General features: G+C 39.6%; 2 protein-coding genes across 2 annotated transcripts; one reads left to right on the top strand and one right to left on the bottom strand.

Annotated features, from left to right (window-relative positions):
- Positions 1-306: 306 nt before the first annotated feature.
- Positions 307-4,796, bottom strand: ppm1na (protein phosphatase, Mg2+/Mn2+ dependent, 1Na (putative); the record flags this gene model as incomplete). Its single annotated transcript, XM_079246587.1, has 6 exons — positions 307-339; positions 837-900; positions 988-1,102; positions 1,212-1,329; positions 3,011-3,582; positions 4,391-4,796. 6 exons carry the CDS (start codon positions 4,794-4,796, stop codon positions 307-309), a joined length of 1,308 nt encoding a protein of 435 aa, XP_079102713.1.
- A 5,561-nt stretch (positions 4,797-10,357) lies between these two features.
- rtn2a (reticulon 2a) lies at positions 10,358-25,000 on the top strand. The gene is made up of 10 exons (XM_079246333.1): positions 10,358-10,433; positions 11,254-11,307; positions 11,685-12,254; positions 13,021-13,230; positions 18,686-18,893; positions 19,286-19,424; positions 22,475-22,544; positions 22,637-22,683; positions 22,771-22,829; positions 24,200-25,000. Exons 1-10 carry the CDS (start codon positions 10,403-10,405, stop codon positions 24,267-24,269), a joined length of 1,458 nt encoding a protein of 485 aa, XP_079102459.1. The 5' UTR covers positions 10,358-10,402; the 3' UTR covers positions 24,270-25,000.
- The last annotated feature ends 361 nt before the right edge of the window (positions 25,001-25,361 follow it).

Here is a 25,361-nt window from a genome sequence, read left to right as displayed (position 1 = left end):
AATGCAAAAGTTCCACTAATCTTGCCGCAGATGTTGTAAAGAAAATTTCATGTTTATCTTTTGCTCTGTTAATTTTCCGCATGAAGACATATTTTCAGTTTTAGCAATAAGAAAGACAAGGTTTTTTTTAAATTAAAATGTCATTTTAATTGACGAGAAAGCAAATATTTGGGCCATACTCAAAGACAATGTAACACAGAAGGTAAAGTTTAGTGCTCATCTAAAAGGTAAAACCCCATGTTCGATCATCTTGGTCTCTATGGAGATGGTGAAGCGGGTGTTGATTCTGTTTCCATGGTCACAGTTTTAGTTTGAGTCTTCCTCTGATCCTCCAATGTCCTAAAATACCATGAAAAAAGACGAAAACATTGTCAGCAGAACTGCTTCGAGTTTATTTGAAACCTTTGTAACAGAGATGGTTATACATAAAGGCAAAAGCTTACTTTTGGCTCCATCAGTTTTCTTACATTTGCCCTTATTTTATCATTTAGCTACCATTGGAACAAAAGAGGCTGAAAATATGTGATTCTTTAAAAGTTTAAACCTTAACATTTAATTTAATTTCATTTAATTTCAATTAATTTCATTTCATTCGTGTAAAATTAAAATGTTAATTACATCTGATTGTCCCATACATGTTGAATGAACAGTTTAAGTCCTACTGGCTCTAATAGAAGAGCAAGTCTGCAGTTTAAAGTATAATAAAGAGAAACTCTGTATATCACTTTTCATCAAGAACAACGCTTTTTCTTATGCTGTTCACACTGAATCTTATATAAATCACTTTGACTTAAAGGCTGAACATTTACATCAGCAGTAGATAGTTTATGTCTCACCATTGGCTCCTGGGGCCTGTGGGCCATGACGTGTTTCTGATAGGACGATATGATGCAGTCTCTCCTGCAAACAGAGATAATTCCACATTTCTGCTTTGATCTCTTCAAAATTTTCATATCATGTCATTTGCAATCAGATGAAATCACTCACTTGCTGGTGATGCCTCCGCCCGGCGGAAGCCCTGGAATCTCTTCTGCTGCCAGGAATTTGATCACATACAAAAGGTCCGGATCCTCCTCCTTGGACCTCATCATCTGGACGATTTCTGTCAAAGATCAATACTCAGATTATAGTTTTACAGTTGTGAGGTAGCAGGGGTCTAATGTTGGATGTGTTTGATGACTGAGTTTGAAGCAGCTCTTGTTGTCAATCACCTTCCACTTTCATATCAATCTGCTGCTCCAGCTCTGCTTCCTGCTGCAGCGCAGCCTGTGACACCTGGGGGGCGCCCGGGAAGCAGACGATGATGATGCTGATGTTATCCAAGCTGCCCTGCAGAGGGTGACAGAACACTTTTAAGAAGACAGTGGTAGAAAAAAAAAAAGGATACAACTTGAGTTTTTAGTCATTTAACATAACTTTGCTTCACTGCCTTTTACAGGGAATCACGTCTCCTCTCATTCTTCTAAGTTACTGTCACTTATATATTTAATATAGTTGCATTTTCACGAAGATTACTTCTAAACTTGCTTGAGATTAATTTTGAACGTGCAAGCAGCTTTTCTCCAACGTACTGCTACCTCTCTCAGAATACTTTCTGTGCTCTGACTGCAATATAAAACACAAAAGACATTTCACTGTAACTGGATCGGGTTTGGTTCATCAGTTGGATCATTGGCTTTTTCTATAGCACATTTGATTTTAGATTACGTTGATAACATATAAAGACTTATGAATCCTTTGTGAATATGTTGCTGCTGCCTGATGCTTTTAGAAAACACACCTGTTAAGTCTCTGCAGTGTCATAAGCACTGAGCGCTAAGGAGTGAGGGTTAGTGTACTGGAACATGCTGTCTTTCAGCAGTACTGTAAGCCTTTTACGTGAAATAAATAGCAGTTCATGGCAGTCAAGATAAAGCCTCTGAGCTGGTGTGCACTAAACCGTAATGCCAGGCTCTTGTCAGCACACTCACATTCAGTGTTAATCCCATCCATGTGCAGATTTTCTTGCTCCCACGTCCTGGGATACCTTAATACAGCTATTTATAGGGAAGCCAAAGGGCTTGTCAGTGTTTGAATGGACAGTTTCTAAAGGTGTTGAGAAGCCCAGCAGTAGAAAGCTACTTATGTAACAATATTGGTCTGAGTCCCTGTTGAGCCCGCCTCCTCCATAATGTAGGTCTGTCCATTCATAAATCCACCTGTGGTAACACTGTGTGCCACACTGAGCTGAGTGTTAGGTAACTGCTGAGCTAAGACAAGACGATATTACTGCTGCAGATTCATGCGTTCATGTTTTAAGTCGCTCAGAATAAATTTTCCATTGACAGTTTTGTGTACTGGTGTAATGTAATGAATGTTTAGAGCAGGGGTGTCATCTCCAGGGCCGGTGTCCGGCAGGTTTTTGTTGTTTCCCTCTACCAATGCAGCTGATTCAAATCAAATGCATCCAGCAGCTTCTTGTCAGCCTGTTTTTGTCAGGTGTGTTGGAGCATGGAGACAACAAAAACCTTCAGGATACCGGCCCTCAAGGACTGGAGTTCGACACCTGTGGTTTAGGGAAGATGTAGCATTTAGTTGACAGCGAGTCGATGCACTTACTGGAAATGAGGCAGTCTGGAACGAAAATATTTTTACACCACAATCGTTTCTTTGCTAATTTTGAGTTTTGATCTGTTATATTTTTTGGGTCTGAGCTCCTATTTGCTGCATTTAAATCTGAAACTTGTCAGATATTTTTGCTCTTACACCAAACCTTTTGATCATTGCCTTTTATGTAGCAGCAAGAATACCCAACTTTCAAACCCACCTTCGTGAGACTTTGAAAATACATAAAACATGGACAAAAGGGCAATAAAATATTGAATTTTGGTAGAGATTCAGGTAACTTTGGAGGATGATCTTTCTGAGTGCCTGAACAGCAAATCCAACTTAATAAATTGGCCCATTACAAAAACTGGATTAACATCCATTATTGGTTTGTGCTCATTCTGTCCTGTGTCTGATTTCTCACCTTATAGAGGCAGAGGTCAATGACTTGGGTACAAATCTCTCTCAGGTCATCGCACACCTGCAGGCGGCTGCGCACAAAAGCACAGAGTTCCTCATTCCCTATGGCGTCCCACACTCCATCACATGCCAGAATCAGGAACTCATCTTCTGGTGTCCTCTCCATTTCGTACACCTCTGGTTCTGGTGACACCAGTTGCTCCGTCTGTGGCCTCCAGTCCACCTCTTTGAAGTCAAAGTCTCCCAGTGCTCTGGAAACAGCCAGCGAGCCATTGATTCTTTGCAGGGTCACTGAGCCGCCTGCATTTTGGATCCTCTCTTTTTCTCTGGGGTTAAAGGGCTTGTGATCCTCCGTGTAGAAGACCACCTGGCCGTTATGGCAGAGCAGGGTACGTGAGTCTCCACAGTTTATAAAGTAAATGTAGCGTGGGGAAATCAACACGCCTGCTGCAGTGGAGCCGCTTCTGTCCCAGTTGTCCTGACGAGCCATTTTGTGCATGTGACGGTCAATGTCCAGGAAGCCTTCACGGATTCCCCCTTTCACCTGCTCTGCATCCTCATTTTCTGAGATTCCACCTTAAAGAAACAAGATTCTAGCTTCAGTATAAATTCACACCCTTCTTAGTTTATAGTACTGCTGTGTATACCGTATTGTAATTTTACTTGAGAAATACCAATCATTAGAGGTGATTTAATAGCAAACTGCAAGTTCAGAGTACTAAAACCTGCGCTGCATTTAGGAGGAATGACCTTTTGCTGTTGCAATGTACTGTTGAGTGCAACATTATTAGCAATATAACAACTTGATCAATGTTTTAAACGAAGTTTTATGCAATCAAAAAAGTCCCAAAGAAGGTTTTCTTTTTATTTTTAAAGGATTTTAGGATGTCACAAGCATAAAAATTAAATTTGCAGTTTGCATATGTTGCATGTATTCTTGCCCTTTAGTCTGTATCTTTTTACTTTGTTCTTAAAGTGTTTTTGATCAGCTGTGTTGCATTTCTCTCCTATTAATGTATGTATCGGGGCACATTATAGATATTCAGCTAAGCACATTATTTTATAAGTGGCAGAAAGAGCAACTTATTAGAAAATATTAAACACAGCTAGTGTAGCTAATTCTACCTTGTGGACGTTACATAACATTTATATGGAATACTCTTTTATGCAAAGGAAATTATAGTGAATGTATTTCATATTTTTGTGATGAAGAAACCCATCAAGTTCATTTCATACAAACAAACAAACAACAACAACAACAACAACAACAACAACAACAACAACAACAACAACAACAACAACAACAACAAACAACTGTTCATATTAGTATTTACCACTGCTGAATGCTCTATATGCACGTCACTAGTGAGAAAAAGTCCTGTACCTGTAGCCAGGATATGATCCAGCAGGTTTCTGGCACAGTACTGGGCCACTGTGATGCCTGCATGCCCATCAAAAACCGCAAAGTATGACCAGTCCTTCAGGTCTCCTCTCAGATGGGGCATGCAGGTGTGGGCATCCTCCATCTGAGCCCTCCAGCCCTGCATGCTTGCCACAGCGTAGTTCACCCCCAGGTTAGATCCCCCCTCGGACACATGCTTCTCCAAGATGGGACGCTCCAGGTAGGGGCTCGGCAGAGGATCGTCCTCATCCAAATTATCCTCCTCTCCGTACCCCGTCTCCCTGGATCCTCCTTTAAAAAAAAAAGTCACCATCTTCTCTGTCTCCTTGACCAGCTGGCGAAGGAAGGAGGGCACCTCCACATTGCTTGCACGTCTGGCTGTCCTCATCACTCCTCGGAGCCTGTTCTCAAGTTTCCTACTCGACCTGGGAACGGCCCGTCTCCGCCTGGTGCCCCTCCTCCGGCCGGGGGTTTTCCTCAACAGGTCCAGTGCAACAGTTAAGCTGCTCCAGCCCAAACAACAAAATAACAACCAACTTCAAGTAAGATCCCGTTAAATGAAAAACTGAGCTGGTTTTAAACAATATCAGGGCTTCTTGTTCATCTTTCAGCTGCGTTGTAAATCCATCATCCACATTCCTTTCTATGTCCTTACAACAAGGCTTCAAGCTGTTTGCTTCTCTGTCTTGCTGGTTGGGTTTCGTCGTCTTCCTCCCTCTCCTTTGTGAGTCCTACTTTTCTATTGGCTAATCTGTTAGTGTTGATTTATCCCCCCCCTCCTACTGCATCTCCTCCTTGTGTGTAACGCTCCTGGATAATCACCTGGTAAACAAGCCAGCATAAATAACCTGTCTTCAAGCGTGCATGGATTATGAGCAGGACATTTTACGCAATGCAAAGGAATCTCATTATGAGTTTCGCATGTCTATATGACGACTGTATGTATGAGTCTGTTTTTATGGATTAATTGATTCAGCATTTTTGCTAATTTGTTTGGTACATTCGCAGACGGTTCTTATGACTTTCTTAAGACTTTTTGACCATTTTTTTTTAAACTAAGGATCTAGTCTGTTAGTTTGCACAGTCAGAGGTTTTTCTTTTATTTTATTTTGGAATATTAGTTGACAAAAAAAAGCTCCTCTCAGAGTAGGATAATGTTTCTAAAACTTGAGCTGGAGCGATGTGTCCATTTGGAGAGATGCTTATAAAGTCAAGACTGAACTTTAAAATCCACCAGAAAGAATTAACATCTGAACACTTCACATACAGTATCTCTTCACAAGACTTGCATGATGAAGAAAGCCGTGTTTTATTCCAGGCTTCTCTTGGAAGACTGAGCTTTTCACCCTCTCTCTAAGAACCCAGCCACCCTGCAGAGGAAACTCATTCTGTAGATCTACCAGTAAATCAAAGCTTTGCCTTTTGGTTCAGCTCCTTCTTCACCACCGATGCAGAGCTCCTACTCCTTTCCTCCCTCACTTGTGGACAAGATCCCAAGGTACTTGCTCCCCCTTCACTTGTGGGAGCAAATCATTCCTGATCTGGAGAGGACACTCCATCTTTTTCCATTGTAGGACCATGTTCTCACATTTGATTTTGATGCCAGTTACTTGACACTGGTCTGTGAACCATTCCAGTGAGGGTTGTAGACCATTACCTGAAAAGCCAACAGAAGCCAACATCACCTGCCAAAAACAGAGACCCAATCCCAAGGTCACCAATCCAAACTTCCTAAACAACTCAGCTGCAGACAAGAACTCTAGAAGTCATGAACAGTCGGTGTCAAATGGCAGCCTTGGTGGAGTACAACCCTCACCAGAAACAAATCCAACTTACTTTTAATACATCTGTACATTTGTTGCTTCAGATTTATACATTTAACAGATCATTCATAATGTAACAAAAAATATATTTTCACTACAAAATATGATGAACAAACAGTGCTAAAAATAATTAAAATCATTGCATAGACTTTAGTATTTTTTCAGCTATTTATTCATTTGTAATTTTATCATTTTACAGCATAAATTGCAGTCGCACAGTTTTACCTCATTTGACATAAAGAAATACTCTAAAAGGATTTCAGATATCAGGTAGTACACATCACATAAATCTGGGGATGAACAAAACATAACTTGATATAAATCTCCAGAGCAACACTGAATGGACACATGAACACATGAATGTATTCCATGTACTGCAGCAATTCTATCATGGGGTCCAAATGGCTCAGGATGAACTGAGAAATTCAAAGTCCTTCAAAATCTTACTCAACAGTAAAATTCCTTAAAACTAAAATAAAGTCAATTTTGTTTTACCGGTTGCTTCATCACTGCTCTGTCCTCATTTGCCACGAAGCCGGTCTTGTTTAGCAGAGAAGGTTTAATAGGTTTCCAAACACAAGACTTATGGCATTTTAGAAAACCTGAAATATCATATAAACATTAGGGATGTGAATCTAACAACAATTCGTGATTCAATTTGATTCTGATTTTTGCGGTTGATGACTGATTCAGAATTGATTCTCGATTAAAACAGATTTTGGATTCATTATCATCACACTTCAGTAACAAAAGGTGCTAATGCCAAAGTTGACATGATGAGATCCATAAAAGTAATTACAATGACAAAAATGTTTTATAATGGATAATTTTATTTTATTTGAAAAAAAAAAAAAAGATTAAAGAATTGTGGCGCAAAATAATCCAGATTTTCAATTTATTCAGTTCACACAATTAATACACTGAAAATAGTTTGTTTTGTTTTTTTTTTTTTTTTACAAAAGAAAGTAAATTGGTGGATAATAAATATTGCTATCTTCATTTATAGGGATTTTTGAAAGTTTTCTGTGGCCCATTTCATTTGGTAGAAAGTCATCTGATGTAAGCAACTGGAAACAATACAAGAAGGATGTAGAACCATGTTATAAAACAGGCTTTGTGTCTAATGCCTCATGTAACATGTGAGGCGCCGCCTACTTGATAGACCTTGAATTGAAACTATTTTGTCACCTGCTTTAAGATAATGTTGACTTTTCCGTTTTTTAAATTCTTCTTTTTGCGATCTGTAAAAAAAAAAAAAAAAACAAAAACAAAAGAAAAAAACCACAGACACACACAAAAGACAACAAGTTACACATACAAACTGGAGATAAGCTGGAGAGACAGTTAGAGACAACACTTCATTCATCACTGCCAAACTTTCTAAGCTTGGTTTATTTATATACTGTCACTCTAACCTGTAACGTGTAACTTTCTGATCCCTCGTCGTCATAGGATGACCCCTCTGAGTCTCAATCTTCTTAACTTTTGTGTATTTGCAGTCACTGACCTGGTTTGATAGCAATAAGGACTGTATGTGTGACACTGTTCTTGTTTAGCTTTAAATAAGACTAAACCTTTTGTCTCAGCTGACAAGTCATTATGTTGATTATATCTGTCCTTCAAGCAGGTCACATAGATCATGGCCAACTTCAAGAGTTGATTTAACTTTTTGATTATTAAAAAATTACTCTTGAGTTTGATGGCAGCAGGAGAACTCACGATAGTTTGAACAGAGTCAATAAAATCATTGAAAAGTAAGTGTTACTAAAAAAGTAACTGCTGAAGAAACATCCAGAAGAGATGAGTCTCCATCTGGCTTGCTGTCACCACTCAGTTGTAAAAGCCTGCGTCCTGGTTGTAATGGGCTTGGCTACAGATGATAACGTGCACATCTAGAAAAACACCATCAATGGTCAGGGGAATAGATCCCATCTGGGTGACAGCTGTTTCAGGGAAGGTCTTGCACATTCCAGCAAAACAATTCTAAACCACAGCTTTACAGTGGATGTTACCTGGTCTGTTCAGGGCTTTCAACAAAAAAAAACCAATTGTCTTATAATGAAACCTAAAATACAACGGTCACAAGGCAGGACTCAATATGTGTTAAAGGTTCAGGATACCAGTCATCATCTTTTATCACTGCAGATGTGATACAGACCATGAAAGTCGAGAGCAGCCGTTGTCATGATCATTTACCTTGTTATCTCAAGGAAACTTTGTTTCCTCGAGGATTTGTTGGGAGAGAAAAAGATAATGGCTAGACTTTCATCTCATCTCTGTGAAGGACAGTTCTGTCACGATGTGTGTTTTGGTTTGGACTTTTGCATCTTAGTTTTGGTCTTATTTTGTAGTTTTTTTTCCTGTTTAGTTCCCTCGTGTCTTGTTTCCTGGTCAGCCATGTTTGTTCATTATTTTCACCTGTTCTCATGAGTTCATTCACGTCACCTGTGTCTCGTTTTGTTCAGCGTCTTAAACCCTGAGTTTTCTGTTTTCCTGTGTGGGTTCATTGTGTTGACTAGTTCCCTGTGTCCCTATGGGTAAAATAAAACCGGCTTGACACAAACCACAAAGACACTCAATAAAATTTATTAATGTGAATACTTAATTTTTCTTATTTTTTTAAAACTCTTAAATTTCAAATGGGTTTCCGGGTTGAATCTGGGAGGAGTTTGTGTTTCCATCATCTGGAAAACATGGATTCATTGTTTCCTCCCAACATCTGAAAACATCTTGTGAGGCTGATTTGTGTCACTAAATTTAATAAGAGTAAGTTTGAGTCTCACTGAATGTAGGTCTCTCTGTGAGGGCCTAGGAGCAACTCCAAACCCCTCATGACCCTGGAGAGGAATGATCCATTATCTTGAGAAAACAGCAAAGAATGTCTTCTCGTGATGTCTTATTGTTTTTTTTTCTGTTTGTTTTCCCTTTATTGTACAGTGTCCATGAGAAACACAAAACGCCCTTCTCAATTTAATAAAAGTAATAATAATAATAATAATATTATTATTATTATCATCATAACTAGATAAATTATCCCATAATCAGATATAACAGTGTTAAAAAAAAACATGCATGACCACTCGTGGCTACAGAAAGACAGTTGCTAATCTGTAAACTTTTATTCAATATAACCAAATTTACTGTCATGGAGAGACACATGCATGTTCAGGAAATGGTTTTTCTGTTAATATGTGTTCCTCAGTGCAGGGATTAGCTACTGAACAAATCTATAATACCATTTAAGAACCAACAGCTCAACTTTCTCTTCATTGCCAGACAGATGCAATGTGTGGTGCAAAACATGTCACAACCAAAGGTCCTGCTCTGGTTTGTCACTTTATGGGTCCCTGGAAACAATGTATTGCTGACAGCACTATTTCCAAAATGTTACTGTATTCAGATTTGTTCTTCATGCTTGCAAAACAATTCTTTATTTACAAGAATATTAAAAACCCTCAGATTCTTAGCAATTCTGCAAAGTTTCTACAAGTTTTGTTCATTTGAAATTCCAGCTTATTTATAAAAATGGTTGAAAGTCATTTTGAGTTTTGAGTATGCTGGAATTAATACGATTTCCAACCTCCTGCACCTCCTTTCTTTACCTTTCTAACCCTAAAAGCTTGTTATGGTACCAGTTTACAGCTATGCGTTGCTGCCCTCTACTTGTCACTGCTGCACAAATCTCATGTCTGGTTACCTTTTTTTTTTATTATTTATACTGCAATGTCTCTTCAAATGGACCATTTCTGTGTCCATTTGAGGAAGTTTGCTTCTATAAATCACTGAGCTCAAACTACATCATGAGTGTAGCTGGATAGATAAACACTGATAGATGGATGTAGGCTGGCTATGAATGGAAGATGGAAACAGCCTCACACAGCCACTTGTGCTTCTCTACGTTTGCTGTAGTGTGCGCTCCTGCCGCTGCAGTCACAACGATGCAAGAGGACGTGAAGAGGGGAGGGAGGAGAGGGGAGGACGGTAGAGTGAGGCAGGGCGGGGCTGCTGAGTGACAGAGGCAGGAAAGCGAGGAAGCTGCTCAACAGACGACCAAGAAACACAGGGAGGAGGAGAAGAAGAGTAAATTCGCAGGACGTGAGAGCTGGCAGCAAAGGAGGGAGGGGAGGGGGGTCTTCCAGACTGGTAGGGCCCAGCAATGCCTTGATGGAGTATGGGCCAGGTTTTAGGATTCTCCCACTGCCGTGAGTGTGTATTTGTTTTATTTCCATCTGTATTTTGTATGCTGCAGGTCTGCATCAGTCCATCTCATTAGATCCTTTTCATGCATCCTCCTGCTCAGCATCTTTTCTGCTGCCGCTTTGAGCATCGTACGTGTTAGCTCACCCTCCCTTCCTCTCTCCGCTCCTGCCTTTAAGGAACACATGGCTTGATGGAGGGCTGCAGTACAGTAGCAGGCTTATTTGGTTGCCATCACCTTGCATTGATTTGCACCTGTGTGTCTGTCTGTGAGCATAGGGTCTTTGCAAGCAGACATGTTAGGATTACTTGTTAAGTTTGTGTTGTGTTTTATTTTATATTTTTGATTTACCTGACCCAGTCTATAAATAGATTGCAGAGGCTGAGTATCTGCTGGTGTTCACACATGTGCAGAACAGAATATAAGGTTGTCATTTCTCTGCTTGTTTGATTTATACCTGGTGTTATGCTTGCTACCTGATGTAGGAAACACTCTTTATTGCTGCCAAAACATACACAATGTGATTCATTTATGGTTCTCTGTTTTCTGTAATGAGGTATTAGTTTGTAAGAACATGATTTCTTTTTTCTTTGTAACAAGAAACAAAATGGAAAAACTGCTGGAAAGTTTTGTGGGAGTTCTTAAAATATGAACTCTGTTAACTCTGACTTCTAAGAGGACCCTATAGTGTTTGTTGGAGCTTGTATTTTGTTACATAGAAGTCATACACCTGTGCTAAATTGTTATGATGAAAACTGTTAAGATTAACATATTTATTCTATCAGTGTTAACTTGTAAAATAATGTAAAACCCCTTTCTTCCAGAGGAATATGGCTCTGTGGCATCCACACCAGACTCAACGCCTCCATGTACTGATGGTAAGTAGCACTCAGGACTCTTTCCATCCATCCACTGAGATATTTAGTGAGTTCAGCTAAGCACAGCTATAGCTGCTCTAAAACTACCAATTAAGATACACAGATAAGAATAAAGGCGCTTTTATATTTAGAAAGGAGAGCGGATTTTCCTCTTTTCAAAGAAGACAACTTTTTTTTGATGGCATTCTTTCTTTTTTTCTTTCTAATGTCCAATGGCACACCTGGTTCCTTTCATCTGACTTATCTATTCAAATCAGAATTACTGTCCAAACACTGAGCTGTTACACAGCTGCAGTGCTCTGAACTACACTTCTGCTTTCTTCTTTATCTTTTCATGCATTGTGGTGACGGTTAGTCTTGTTTTTGTCTCCACCCAGGTGGAAACGAGGAGTCAGAGCTGTATGAGCTGCAAACAGCCAGAGAGTGGTCAGATGATGATGAGGAGACAGGCGATGGAGATCCAGATGACGATGAGGGCCTTGCTTCATCCCCATCCATCTGGGGCACCCCACGTCAGAACTCTTTCGAGCTGACTTTCTCTTACATTGCCATCGCTGAGGCGGAGGCAGTTGGAGCCTCACGGCATCATCGCGAGCGCCGTAGGGGTGTTACTCGGGGAAGTCGCACTCCTTTGATCCGAACGGACACTCTGGAAACCCTTCTGGACTCCCCTGATGTGGAATGGGACCCGCAAGCCTTCCTCAATCGAGAGGAAGAAGAGGAAGCATCAGACAGGAGGGAACAGATGAGGGCTGAGGCGAGGACAGTGAGCCTTGCGGGACAAAGGGAGAGAGAGCAAATGGAGACTGTCACAATTCAGCCCTCTCCTCCCATCCTGGATTCAGAAACTGAAGAGAGACAAAGAGAGGAGGACATGAGTCTGACTTTCCAACCTTCCCCCTTGACCCAGTTAACCCAGGAAGAGAGCCCATCACAGATGATTCAGGGTAAGAAATGAGAAATATGTACTAAGACTAAAAGACTTTGTTTTCTTAGAAATACAAGAATAACTTCTTTCGATTATCTGCTGGTCGAGTCTCAGCAGGAAGAAACTTATTTGCACTTTCAGTATAAATACAAATATGTACTCTGGTGGATAAATTACATATATTTCAGTATGGACATAAAACCTCATGCTTTCTAGTTTTTTCAGTATTGTCAGCTTTAATTGCATCCTCAGTGTCTGTCATTGTATGTCTCAAATCTTTATGTTTCATAGAGCTGATTGTAGCTGTAGCTGTGATGGACTGGTGACCTGTCCAGGGTGTTTCTCGCCTAATGATAGCTGGGATAGGCTCCAGCTTCCCCATGACCCTTAATTGGACAAAGCGATTCGAAAAATGAAAGAATGAATGAATGAATGAATGAAAGAGCTGATTATAAAGTCTGACACGTTATGACCTTTTTCCCGAGGGATTCAGAGACAGAAATGATGAAGTTAGTGAATCTGAAGTCCTGATTTTAAACAAGGATTTAGAAGGATTTTAGTATCTTTCTGTTTGGAAATGTAAATTGTCAAGTGTTATTGTTCTTCAGATCATGTTGCTGATATCCCACTTTGCTATACAAACCATTATTCAGTTATATCACATCGTTCTGCAGAGCTAAACCCCCAAGTGAAGTCAGATAGCACTGTTTTGATAGTTCAGCACTTTTTGTTTTTCCTTTTTGTCTAGTCCACCATAGTGACATCACCTTATTTCCCAGCAGCAGCAGCAGCAGCCTCACCAACCTCTGAGCCTGAGTTTCCCGTCACCAGGGAAACCATTTTAGTGAAGCTGCTCACATCTGTGCAACCCAAAGGTCCACTTTTCTCCCCACCGTCTGCCATTGGCCTTAACTCTCAGGAACAGCTGGTCAGCGGTCACTTGTTATCATCACTTAACCCACTAGAAGGCCGAACTGTATGCAGCCACATAGCAGGTATGAGATTATCACCTTGTTTCTTTAAACTTGTTCTTCACATGCTGTCCTTCCTCCTTCCATCTCTTTGTCTTTGTCTTATTGCTTCGAAAGATCTGTCCACTCAGCTCATAAATCAATACTTTGATCAAAGAACATATCAGATTTCGCTCTTGGCATGCACTTCTAGAGGAGGCAGACAAAAATAGACCACTGAAAGACCAGTTTGCTCATTGGGTCTCCATAGTAACTCTCTCCCTTGAGATTTCTGGAATGATTGGCGAGTTGTGGAGAAAGCATTCCTGGCTTTGGCTGACTTTTTCGACTGGCACTCCATCAGAGTTGATATCAACTTGTGCCACCATGAGAAACACACACTGAAAAGAGTCGAGTGTGTATCTGCTGAACTTTTCTTTAGATGCAGATTTCTCTGAGTTTGTTGGCAGTATGAGAGAGAGGGAGATACAAGGAAAAGGAGAATGATATTCAGCATGGTGGCACTTTCAGTGGACGGCTGCAAAAGTCAGGCTTATTTTAGTGAATGCAGGGGGGTTGTAAACCCCCAGACTGATAATGAATGTGTGGTCAGGCGATGACAGAGTTTAGAGTGTCCTGAATAAATAGCTCACATATTTATTGGAGCATTTTATTTTTCTTTCTATTTTATTACTTGTTTTAGAGGCATATATCTAACTCGACTGCATCTTTAGCTGCATTGATCATCAGAAGCTATAAGATATCAAAATGAATAATAAAAATTTTAGGAATAAAAGTTTTTCCAGTAAATATGACTTTCTAGTCACTTAAATGATCAGGAAACGTTCAGTTATAAGAGTGAAAAATGCCCATTTTTCAGTTGCATGTCTGTTTCATGTCAGACGTTGTGTCAAGGTGGATTTGTTTTGGTAACTTGACAGAAAATTGATTCTTGTTCTCCCATTTTAGGCACTAAATGACACTAAGCGTGACCGCAAATTCAACTCTGACACAAAACCTAAATTGATTAAGAATCAGATTGAACGTTTAGTCAAGACAAAAACCTGATAAGTGTGAAAAACAGTTGGTTAACTTGCAAATCTGTCTCTTTTTGCGTGAAGTGAAGAGTGGTGGGCGGTGCTGCTATTGAGATTATTTTGGGCTGTCAGGCCTTCGGACTGCTGAGCGAGCAGTGGGCGGCCAAAAACAGCTCAGAGGGGTGAGGGGAGCTCAGTGGGGAAACACAGAGGGCTTGAGGAGAGACACTGGAGCAACAACCAAAATGGCCAGTAAAGGTGAGACCTGTAGGATTCCAGTAAAACTGGAGGATTTTGCACCTGTCTAGTTGAACCGTGTTTGCTGTGATGAATAGTTGATCCCTACTGGCTGTCTTTTGTTTAAGTTCAAACTGTGGAGAGTAAAAGGGATTAATGTACAAATAGACAGACAACTCGTCATGTTTAGGACCAGGCTAAGCTTTGTTACTTTGGTCTAGCTGTCAGGTGACTGAGGGTGAGAACGTAGCAAATTTCTTGCCTCTCTGATCAATTTTCAAGCCAAGTCTCCGGAGACAGGAGCATCCATCAGCTGCAGGTGTGTTTGACTTTAAACTGATAAGTTGCACAGATATATCTGGATAATCTCTCTATCAACAACCTTAATTCAAATGAGCACCTGCCATTCAAATGAATGTAAACTGTGCTGTTAGCAGTAAATAGTTATGGTGTGTAATAATGTTGCCAGCTGGGTTCTCTTACATTTTAGTTTCTGCTTCAGGCTGAACAGCTGCAGCATGCAGTGACATTTCAATCTGTAGCAGTGTGACGTTTTTTTGACGCTAATGTGACCTGAATAAAGTGAAATAGATGTTCAACTTACAAATCAATGGAGCAATATTTGTTGAGACACAAATAAGCACGTTCTTTCTTTACTAAATGACTTGGCTGTTAATTAGTTCCTTAATAGATAACGAATTCATTTCAATAAGTTCCATATTGCCCATAATGTTTATTACATTAGAGAGTGCTCATATTATGGAAATGAGCTGAAACTGCAGTTTGTTAAATGAAAATACCAGTTCATGGTACAAGTGGGGCATGCATGTTGACAATTTTGGGATCTCCTGAGTCATTTTCACTCTTGTTTTAAATTAACCTAGTGCAAAGTGTACATGTTGCTGTCATGTGCAGAAAATCCCCTTTGGGCTTTTCCAAAACATTTTGAGAGGAATCGGACTAGGGTAGACCTGGTACATATGCATATCACTTTCAACATGTTCCCAAGTGTGACTTCTGGCAGTCACATTAACAGACACACAGCAGTTGTGGGTTAATTTGACTTATGAACACATGTTTCGAGGAAGTTGCAATAATAAATTGATCAATTGCTGTAAACATTTTCTTCCATGTGATTACATGCATAAACGCATTAAAGGATGTTTTTCCACACATGAAACACTACTTGAACTACTTTCGTCTGTCAGAGTTTAATTTAACACACTCCTCATAGGAGCTGTGACTCGACAAGGAATTTTAGAGATGTGTATGAAGATGCAGCTAATTGTCTGCTTTCCTGCTGTGCAGAGACCTGGTGAAATAATCATTACAATTAACTTGAGTTGACAACTATGTTGTTACTGGGATGCAATTAAAACAGCATAACTCGGACTGTTTTGTAAGAATAGACATGTTTTTTTTGTTTGCTTCTATCCACTGCTGCTGTTTAACACAATTATGGAGTTTGGCACAATGTTATCAACTGATATGGTGACATGACAGATCTTATCAGCATCAGAAAGATGAAGAGGAACCATCACATCATTGCCTTAAAGTCATGAAGCTCATTTACAATATTTCATGAACTGATTCTTATGCTATTTGTACGTGTTGCATGCACACCGTGTTAGGTTGACGTCAAGTGCGGGGGATTCATATGCGGACTCGGCTTGGAGTTTCAAACAATGCTTTATTTGCTTCCTTCTGATTTCGGTTTCTTTCCCAGGTGGATGCGGAAGATAGGTTAGTCGGCAGGCAGACACGCGGGGAGGTAAACCTGGCGGTCAGAGAGGCGGGCAGGCAGGCAGGCGGGCGAGCAGGCAGGCAGGCAGGCGGTAGGGCAGCAATCGGGCATGCAGGCAGGATCTCTGACGGGGAAAAAAAACACACGGGTTAACGATCAGGAAATCACACTGGGAAGAATCCTTCAGGCCGAGAGTTGTACCAAAGGCGTTCAACTATCTGGCGATGAACAGCAGGCTGGGCAGATCTTAAATAGTGCTGCTGCTGATTGCCAAGATGCCGATCAGGTGCTGATCCAGGTGCCAGGATGCCAGACACGCCCACCAGGGAACAGGATCACAACACACCGTGTGTAGGTTTTACAGGCATATATAATCAAGAGATTTTGTTCCATAAATTATGTGTCAACAGAGGGTCTATTAAACAATTACGTATTTTAATCTTCCACAGAAAAAAAAAGCAGGACTTCTTTCTGCCACACCTTTCATCTGAAATACTTTTATTTAAATTGCCCTTTTTTAAAAGATCTAATTCTCCTCTGATTTGTCAGCTAAATTAGTCAAATCTGGAAAGTGCAAAGCCGCAAATCCAGCTTTGTTTTGGGTCTAATAAAACATCATCCATCAAGCATTTAAAAATCACAACACGTACATAAAGATAAAAAAAGAAAAAAAGATAATGAAAGGAAAAAGAAAAAAGAAACAACCACAGAGGTGATTCAGGCAGTTCAAAATTCAATACTTTTCCATAAACTTTGCGCTTTTTAAGCTTACAAACCTTTTGTACTGTACAATAAATATATAAATAAACCAATAACCCTATTTGCAGAGTTGGCAAATGTGGCTGGGGAGAGGGAAGTCTGGGCTTCCCTGCTTAGGCTGCTGCCCCCGCGACCCGACCCCGGATAAGCGGCAGAAGATGGATGGATGGATGGAACCCTATATGCCACACAATTAAGGAAAGATAAATAAAAGCTGTCATAGAAATTAAATAACAGTTTAGTGAATTTATCAAAAATGATTTTAGAAATCACAGTAACTGGAGAGGAAATCTTCCATTTTGTGAATATTTGTGCCTTTTGATTATAAATTTCCCCCCTTGTTTTGATTTACATTCTTATTCTGATGCATTTCATAAAGGCTCAAAACCAGCTTCTGCTCCAGGTCTGAACGGGTGTTGGTCATGGTGTTGCCATGTTTTTGTTTTTTTTTGCAGGCTGGCTGTTCTGTCATGTTTACATCTTCATAATAAGTTAAAATGTGTCTTCTGTCTCTAGCTGCACTATGATCACCAAAAAGAAAAGAACTGTTTTGCTATCTCCATAATGAATCACATTCTGCATGCCTCTCACTCTTCTCTACTTCCTCTGCTGTTGTGTATATGCAGTCTGTAGATAGTGTCATAGATTGTTACAGTGTCTGTGCCTTTAAGTACAGTTTTGCTGTTTGTGTAAACAGTGTTTGTGAACAAGATGCTTTACAAATAATCATATTGATTATTACTGCTGCTCTTGCACCGTTATCTTAGCTTCCTGAGTTTCTATGTGCTGAGTTTTACTGGACAGGTGTGTGCAGGGATATCATAGGTATTAATTGTGTGTGGTGATGTTTATAAATAACCCACCTGCTGTCAGTGCGCTTCCTTAAAGAGGCTTCCCTGTATTCTAATACTGAGGCTTAGCATTTCACTGAATCGCAAGTACAAAGACCTACATCTGCCTGACAGCTATGTCCTGATCAGCTCACCCCATGATGACACAGCTCTGAAACACTACTTTTATGATGAATTATGTGTTTTATTTTGTTTTGTTTTTTTTTTTTATTTTGCAGCGAAATTTGAAGATTTGCTGTTACATAACAAACCAGCTTTTTATTTAGGTTGTCAACTGTAGTAAAAATGTGATTCAAGAGAACCCTCAGTCTCCATGGCAGCTGTTGCTGGGTGACAAGGAGGGAATCCGCTGGGGCGTGGAGAAATGGCTGCTGACGGCCTGACGTCTGACAGCAGGTGCTGTCAAAAGGCTGCATTTAAATTCTCCTCCTCTGCTTGCTTCCCTCTCTCATCCGAGGGCTAAATTTAGCCAAAGCAGAAGCCAGAGCCTGACGTGTCTCTGCTGCGTGTTCTGTCATGGTTTAGACTGGAAATTCCTTCTTTAATTTTTTTCCCTCATGTCTTCCACCACTCTGGCTTTTCTTCCCCATCCGGTCCGAGTGTCAGAGTTTGCCTCTCTCTCGGCCTCTCTGTACATCCCAACAAAAAGGACTGAGGACTTTGTGTGATTTTTCTTGCCGGTGCTTTTTGTTATTTTTTGGCAATGCTGTAAGGAATTTAAGCAAATAACTGGAGTTTTTATTAATATTTTCCTCACTGAATCTCAGTCATCAAGAATGAAATATCAGACAACTTCACTGTCAGCAGCTGCAGTTTTGTCCCCACTCTACTTTCATTATTTCTAACCTCTTTTCTTTTGCCTCTTCTCTCAGTGATGGACCTGATCTACTGGAAGGACACAGAGCGAACCGGCATGGTTCTCACAGGTTTGGTGGTGGGCTTGCTCTCCCTGTTCCAGCTCAGCATCATCACTGTGGTCTCCACTGTCTCCCTGGCTGTCATGTGCTTCACCATCTCAGTGCGCATCTACTACCAGTTCCTCTATCTCCTCAGCTGGGGTGATGGAGTACATCCGTTTAAGTAAGTTACTTTTTTTTTTTTTTTTTTACTTATTTACATATTTCATTTTTGTTTTTCTCTCATTTTTAATGAATAGAAAACCTATTCAGTTATAGACACAATTTATATCTTTCTATGGCTGAAATGTTGTGTAAACAGTAAATGTTTTATGTATACCAATTGAAATGGCTCAGACTTTTGCAAGCAGGACACTCACAAGTGTTTTATATTCTGACGTGAAAGAACACGAAAATTCATCTTAATCAGTGTTTGGTATCACAAATGTTTAAGACGGTAAAACTGTAGCGAAAATAAAAGCATTATAAAAGTTGTAAATCTTTCTGTTTCTGATACAGTTTCAGCATTTTGCCTCTTCTTAGATGGTTTTTTTTTTTCATGTTTCTTTCTTTCAGGTCATATTTGGACCCGGACATCAGTTTCAGTGGAGAGCATGCCGACCTCTACATGCAGAAAGTCATTGTTATGACTCTGTCTGCAGTTGATGCTCTGAAAAGGCTGTTTTTTATTGCAAACCTTTTCGAATCCCTTAAGGTAAGCTCAGCGTGCAAGCTAAGTGTGCATGTTTGTTAGTAACGATGACCCATCCTCAAAGATTTACTTTGCCTTTTCCACAACCTTTCCTGCTCATTAAGCCAGACATCAGTCCATCTCTACATTCTTTCCTTTTTCTTCATCATCTGTCATGCCCTCCTCCCCCTGCAATCGTTCCAGCTTCCTCTGTGATTCGAGATGGCAGCATTACAATGCAGACCCTTGCTCTCGTTATGCCAGCTCGCAACTAAACTCTCCTTCTAAATAAGAGCAATAGCAAAGATGGCAGCTGTCAGTTCCAGTAACGTATATTTGTCAATCATTTTGAAAACAATCTTCCAGTTTCAGTTTGAACTGAATTAAGACAAACAGTCTAAGAAAGATTTTTCTGTTCATCCATCACCGATTTATGCCTCTGTTTGTACCAAAACCGAAACATAGAATAAATCTTCCAAGAACCGTCATCATATAATTACTGATGAGCTATTTTTTTAATAATCTGTTCACATTCCTATTCTAACTTTACAAACTTTACATTAATAATGACATATTCCACTTTTTTTTTGCTTAGGACACAATATCCTATGTTAATGAAAATATCTGTCACCGGCTTTAATCAAAATAAGAGAGATCCTCCAGCAGCTCTTTTTTTCTGCATTATTTTACACCTCTATGAAGACTCTATGTTAGATGTAAGAAGTGACCAACAACTCTACTCCACTCCTCTCTTCTTTAAAGTCTGCTTTGTTTGACATCTAAGTTCAACCTTTGACAGCTGTTTGGCTGTGGATCCCTATTTTAGTTATAGTCCTTGTGTTGAGTCAGCAGCTCACATCTTACTTCTTCTGTCGCCTCACACAGACTTCACTGTAGCCCAATTCCTCAGTTTTGCATGTTTTTAGTGGCAAGCATTGATAACGTCACTGATATTTTGTGAAGTAGCAGTTAGCAGTGCTGTACAGATGGTACATTCAATGACTGATGGGAAATCTGAATTTCTAATTTCTGGCTGCTAAAAAGAAAATTAAAAACATTGATCAGAAGTCAGATTTCCATGTCAGGATATAAAGCATTTAACAAAGTACCAGTAGAGCATTATTATTTTTTATTACATCTGAGAAAATTAACTATTAAACCGGACGTTACTGGCAAACCAATACAAGAAGAAGAGAGTTATAATATCTAAATTAACATTGAATGCAGTATCATCTAAAATAAATGTCAGGCAGAATACAGAGGGATAAAAAGGATGAGTTTATAGAGTAATGTAACTCTACTCTGCATGCAGTGAAATATTGGACTCAACTAGTTTTAGACATGGGTGTGACACAACTTTAATGCATATATCTCAACTCCTCTCACCAGTGAAGTTAAACTTATGTGCCAAACTGATTATTTGTGCACTTGGTCACCTAGATACCATACAATGATTAACTCTTGTCTTGCTGGATCTTGCTGTGCTCTAATTTTATCCTCCCCAACATATTAAAACATGTTTTGGTGACTTGTAAGTTGCTAGTTCACTTCTTTGTTCCATACCAGGGTGCAAGTGAATGTTCACACTTCTCCAAACTAACCATACTGTCCTTGGAAGCAGACAATGGTTCATTTAAAGATCAGATTATTTTCTCCAAAGTGATTTACATCTGAGAATGAGAACAACACAAGCAGGAAAACAAACAGACAACAGTAAAGTGCTAGTCAGACTATCTAGTTTTACACAGGTGTTGCCATGTAGTCCCAGAAGCAGTGCATTTATTTTTCCCTTCCTTCAAATGCAAATGTTCCTTTGTTAAAATACAAGAAATGATTTATCTCACAATATCATCTTGTGCTTGTGCACAGCTTATTCAGTGCTGAATTATCTCAACAAATGGAACAAATCTTTCCAACTCAACCTGATCATTGACAACAGCCTAAGAAGTTCTGCACAATGATTCAATATTTTGGGCCAGGTGGGTTGGAGCAGGGATACATTGAAAGCATGCAGGGCTGCAGCCCTTGTGGGGCTGAATTGAATTAATGTTTTTTTCTTGATGTTTCTTGATGATCCAATGGACCCTCACTGTCTGTGAGGGGTGATGTCACATAGGATTCACACATAAATGGAGATGGAAACCATCGACTGTCAGACGATCAGATAATCCTAAACTGGGCCCACATTTCCACATGTTGATGGTTTCTTAAATAAGACACAAGTACGTCTCTATATCGGCTCAAATGTCAATGAGTCCAAATGATCAAAAACTAAATATCTGCCAAGATCAATGAAAACATTGGGAAAGTATGGAACATGGTATAATTGTTGTAGATGAGGGGATGATGATATTTATATAGACAATTATATATAGTTGACGTGTGTTTGGCACTATATTAGGATAGAAGCAATTAAAGACACATTTACTAGACCTCAATGTCAACTTTCACGGCTATAGTAAGGAAATTCCATAGCTGGCATTGAAATAATCTTGCGGAGCTCTATTAATAATAATAATAATAATAATAATAATAATAATAACATCTGCCAGTATCATTCTTTTTATTTTCCATTCATCCATAATGTAATTACAGACCTTTAGTAAATAACAGCAGACAGAATGAAGACATCTGCAGTAAATGCAAATCAGTGTGGGCTGACTGAGGAGCTTAATCCCAGGACCTCTGAGTATCAACTCTGACCTGGCCGGTATGTGAAATGACTCACCGGAGTCCATACACAGAGACCAGGATGAGCTAGAGTTTCTTTCCATGTCAGACAGGGGTGTCCCATATCAGGGCAACTGGATCTCATTCCCAGTGACTGAGACACTGGCAGATATAAGCTTAAACACACAGATCCATATTGGGAATTTTGTATTTGCAGCTTCTCCTCTTCATCAGGGGGAAATGATGTCAGTGTGGATCATATGTCAAGCTCTGCATCAGAGGATCAACATAATACAATGGAGGGGAATAAGAAATGCTGCTTTCTAAATGAATTTCACGTCTGCACACATCTTTGATGGAAGGTAAACTCACTCAGCAACTGTTTCTGTTTTTCTTCCTCTTAGCTTCTGTTTCTGATGTACCTCGTGACGTACCTGGGAGACCTGTGCAATGGCCTTACTCTGCTTATCATTAGTAAGAAACATGTCATCACTGTACATTTAGAGTTCATCAGAAGGCATTTTTGTTCACACATCTACTCTTTATCCTCTCCATTTTCCATCCAGGTGTGATTGCTGTCTTCTCTCTACCACTTTTCTATAAACGACATCAGGTAATATTTATTTTCAAATATTCATTAACTGATCCCTAATTTCCATAAGCACAAACATAAGTTGTTGTTTTAAATGTCACAATACAGGAAGAAGTTGACAGCATCGTTGCAAAAATCCAGGCCCAAGTTGATAACGTCAAAGAAATGTGAGTATAGTGCCATCTTTTGGCACAATGTTGCCACAGTCTACAGCGACCATGTCCACTTCCTTTTGCCCCACCCTTATTTTGCCCATGCTGCATGGAAGGAAAAGATGCCATTAAACCCCGGAAAATACCGGGGGAGTGATCATATAGCTTTCCAAATGGATCATGTTCAGATGAAGGCTCTAAATAAAATCCTATTTCAAAAGTATATTCATATTTTATCCCCATCATTGAGGCTCTCGTATTAGGTCAGTAGCACCAACGGACAAAATTGGGAGCTGTCTTCATGCATAAAGTAGTTTGAAAAGACTCAGTGCCTATATGTGTGATATACATAATTTACAGGTGTTACAGTACTAACCAGATGCCCTTTTATAAGGAAAATTAATCAGTAATGACAATATCTCAGTAATGCAAAGTCAGTGAGCTCAGATGCTTTCTTATTTATTTTATAGAATTTTCCACAAAAATGCTCTGACACAGAACCTATTGATTTTTCATCAAATATAACACCCAGAAGCCTGTAATGGACTGGAAACATGTCCAGGGTATAACCTGCTTATTGCTGGGATAGGCTCCAGCTTCTGCATTACCCTGAATTGGACTAGAAAATGAATAAATGTATAAATAACACCCAGAACCAGAGAGGGGTAGTGAAGTAAAGCAAGTTTTTTTTAAGCATGAAGCCAGTTTTTTTTAAGTTTTTTAAAAATCTTTTAGAATTACTGTACAAATCAGAGAAAAAAACTTTTCAAATCTAATCTTATCATTTTAAAACAGCAATTTAAAAAAATATATACTTAAAATAATCTTGAACAGGAAGTCATGGAAACTATGTAGGCATCTTCTGCTGCCCTGAAAGCACAAAATTACTGGCTTTAATGTTGAGATGCATTACACTGCAGCCAGTGGCCAGATTGTGTACTTATTACCTGCCAACTATCCAGCTAATGCTGCATTGTGGATAGTGTGGAGCGATGCTGTTAGCTCTTAGTGCATGTGCTGCCATCTGTTGTCAATTGTCTGCACAAGAACTTTAAACTCAGTGTTTGGATGTTTTTAGTTTATTTTTTACTTCATCACATAAACACATGGACTTCTGCTGTGAGCTTTTTACAAATTCAAGATACTTTGAGAGATTTTTTTAAGGACGATTTGAATATTCATGATGATGATTTAAATATAGCTGCAATGTGAATACAGTGTGTTTTTTTCTGTGTGTTTTCATCACGGGACATATTTTTTCAATACTAGATACACATACGTCCACATGTGAGCTCATAGTTGTTGTCGGTGTGTGTAGACCTTTTATTATGCTTGCTTTTTGTCTTGCAGAAGCACTAACCACAACTGTCGTGTCTCTCCTATAGTCTGAGAAGACTGGTCCAAGGTGGTGGCCCTCCTCCTAATCCAACTCCTGGTGGTCCCAAACTGCAGTAAACACCAGTGGAAACCAACTTTAGGAATAGCTACCAGAGTTGCAGACTGTCAGTCAGATGTCTCAGCAGTCTGGGCTCAGAGCTCCAAACGATGGAGCTCCGAAGTGTGGAGGAGAGTTTATTTAAAAGAAAAGACGATGAGGATTGCGCATGGTACTGTTTACTCTAACTGCATCTTAAGTCAGGGGGATTAGAGGACGTGGGCTGAGATAATTCTTCAAGATGAAATCAAGGTATATGAATCTTGGGTAGAAGTTCTTGCTGCTGATGTCGGGACATAGTCTTTGGAAATAACGTTTTTAAATTGTAAAGAAAAAAAAAAAAAAAAAAAAAAAAAAGACTCATGAAGTGTCTTAGGTGGAGCTGTAGTCCAAATAAGGTACCAAGACCACAAGTGGGAAGTCCTTACAGTGACCGCTACTTATCTGAAAACAAGGGAGTCAGGTGTCAAAGTGATTTATTTGACACCTGAAAGACAAAACAGGGGTCATTATTAGTCATGGCAGCGTACAAGTGGCAATTAATAATGCATGTGTAAGCACATGTGTATTTCTGAATGCATATTCATTCTCACAACTGTTTATCTGTGTGTATGCAAGTGTGTGAGCGAGTGTTTGTGCGTGTGTGTGTGTGTGTGTGTGTGTGTGTGTGTGTGTGTGTGTTATTCCTGACACGCAGCTTGCTGAAATGAAAATGTTGCCCACAAACAATTAAAGTCACAATTGTTCTTTATTTTCCAAACCGCTCTGTTTCTTTTCCAAGCCATTCATCACTCTTTATGTTTTTCACCTCACCACTCATCATGCACAAATGGGTGCCGCTTCCCCTCATTTTAGAAGTAAATGGAAAGTTGAAAAAAATTCAGAAAGCAAAATAAGATTTGCAGTAGGTTCAGTCATTGCCAAATAGAATAAGTGACGTCAGCTACAGTTTGTCATTAGCAGGTTGGGCAAGTGGGCAATACAGAAAAGTTCTAGGATTTCCAATACATTAGATCCTCCATGTGCTCTTCTTACTGTGCTTATCTCTTGTGTTAGAGGAAATTTGACGCAATGTGGAAGTGAGATACAGCAGGTGCCTTTGTAACTGCAGG

This window comes from Telmatherina bonti (assembly GCF_933228915.1).
Source record: "Telmatherina bonti genome assembly, chromosome: 9".
NCBI lineage: Eukaryota > Metazoa > Chordata > Actinopteri > Atheriniformes > Telmatherinidae > Telmatherina > Telmatherina bonti.
The sequence above is the reverse complement of the archived record's forward strand: the minus strand, read 5'-3'. Positions and strand labels throughout refer to the sequence as shown.

Excerpts from the sequence above, each read along its gene's own strand:
- rtn2a (XM_079246333.1), top strand. The coding sequence starts at position 10,403 with ATGGGCCAGGTTTTAGGATTCTCCCACTGCC. Across the intron at positions 18,894-19,285 it reads GATGGAGTACATCCGTTTAA|GTCATATTTGGACCCGGACA; the intron begins GTAAGTTACTTT and ends TCTTTCTTTCAG. Across the intron at positions 22,830-24,199 it reads GTTGATAACGTCAAAGAAAT|TCTGAGAAGACTGGTCCAAG; the intron begins GTGAGTATAGTG and ends TCTCTCCTATAG.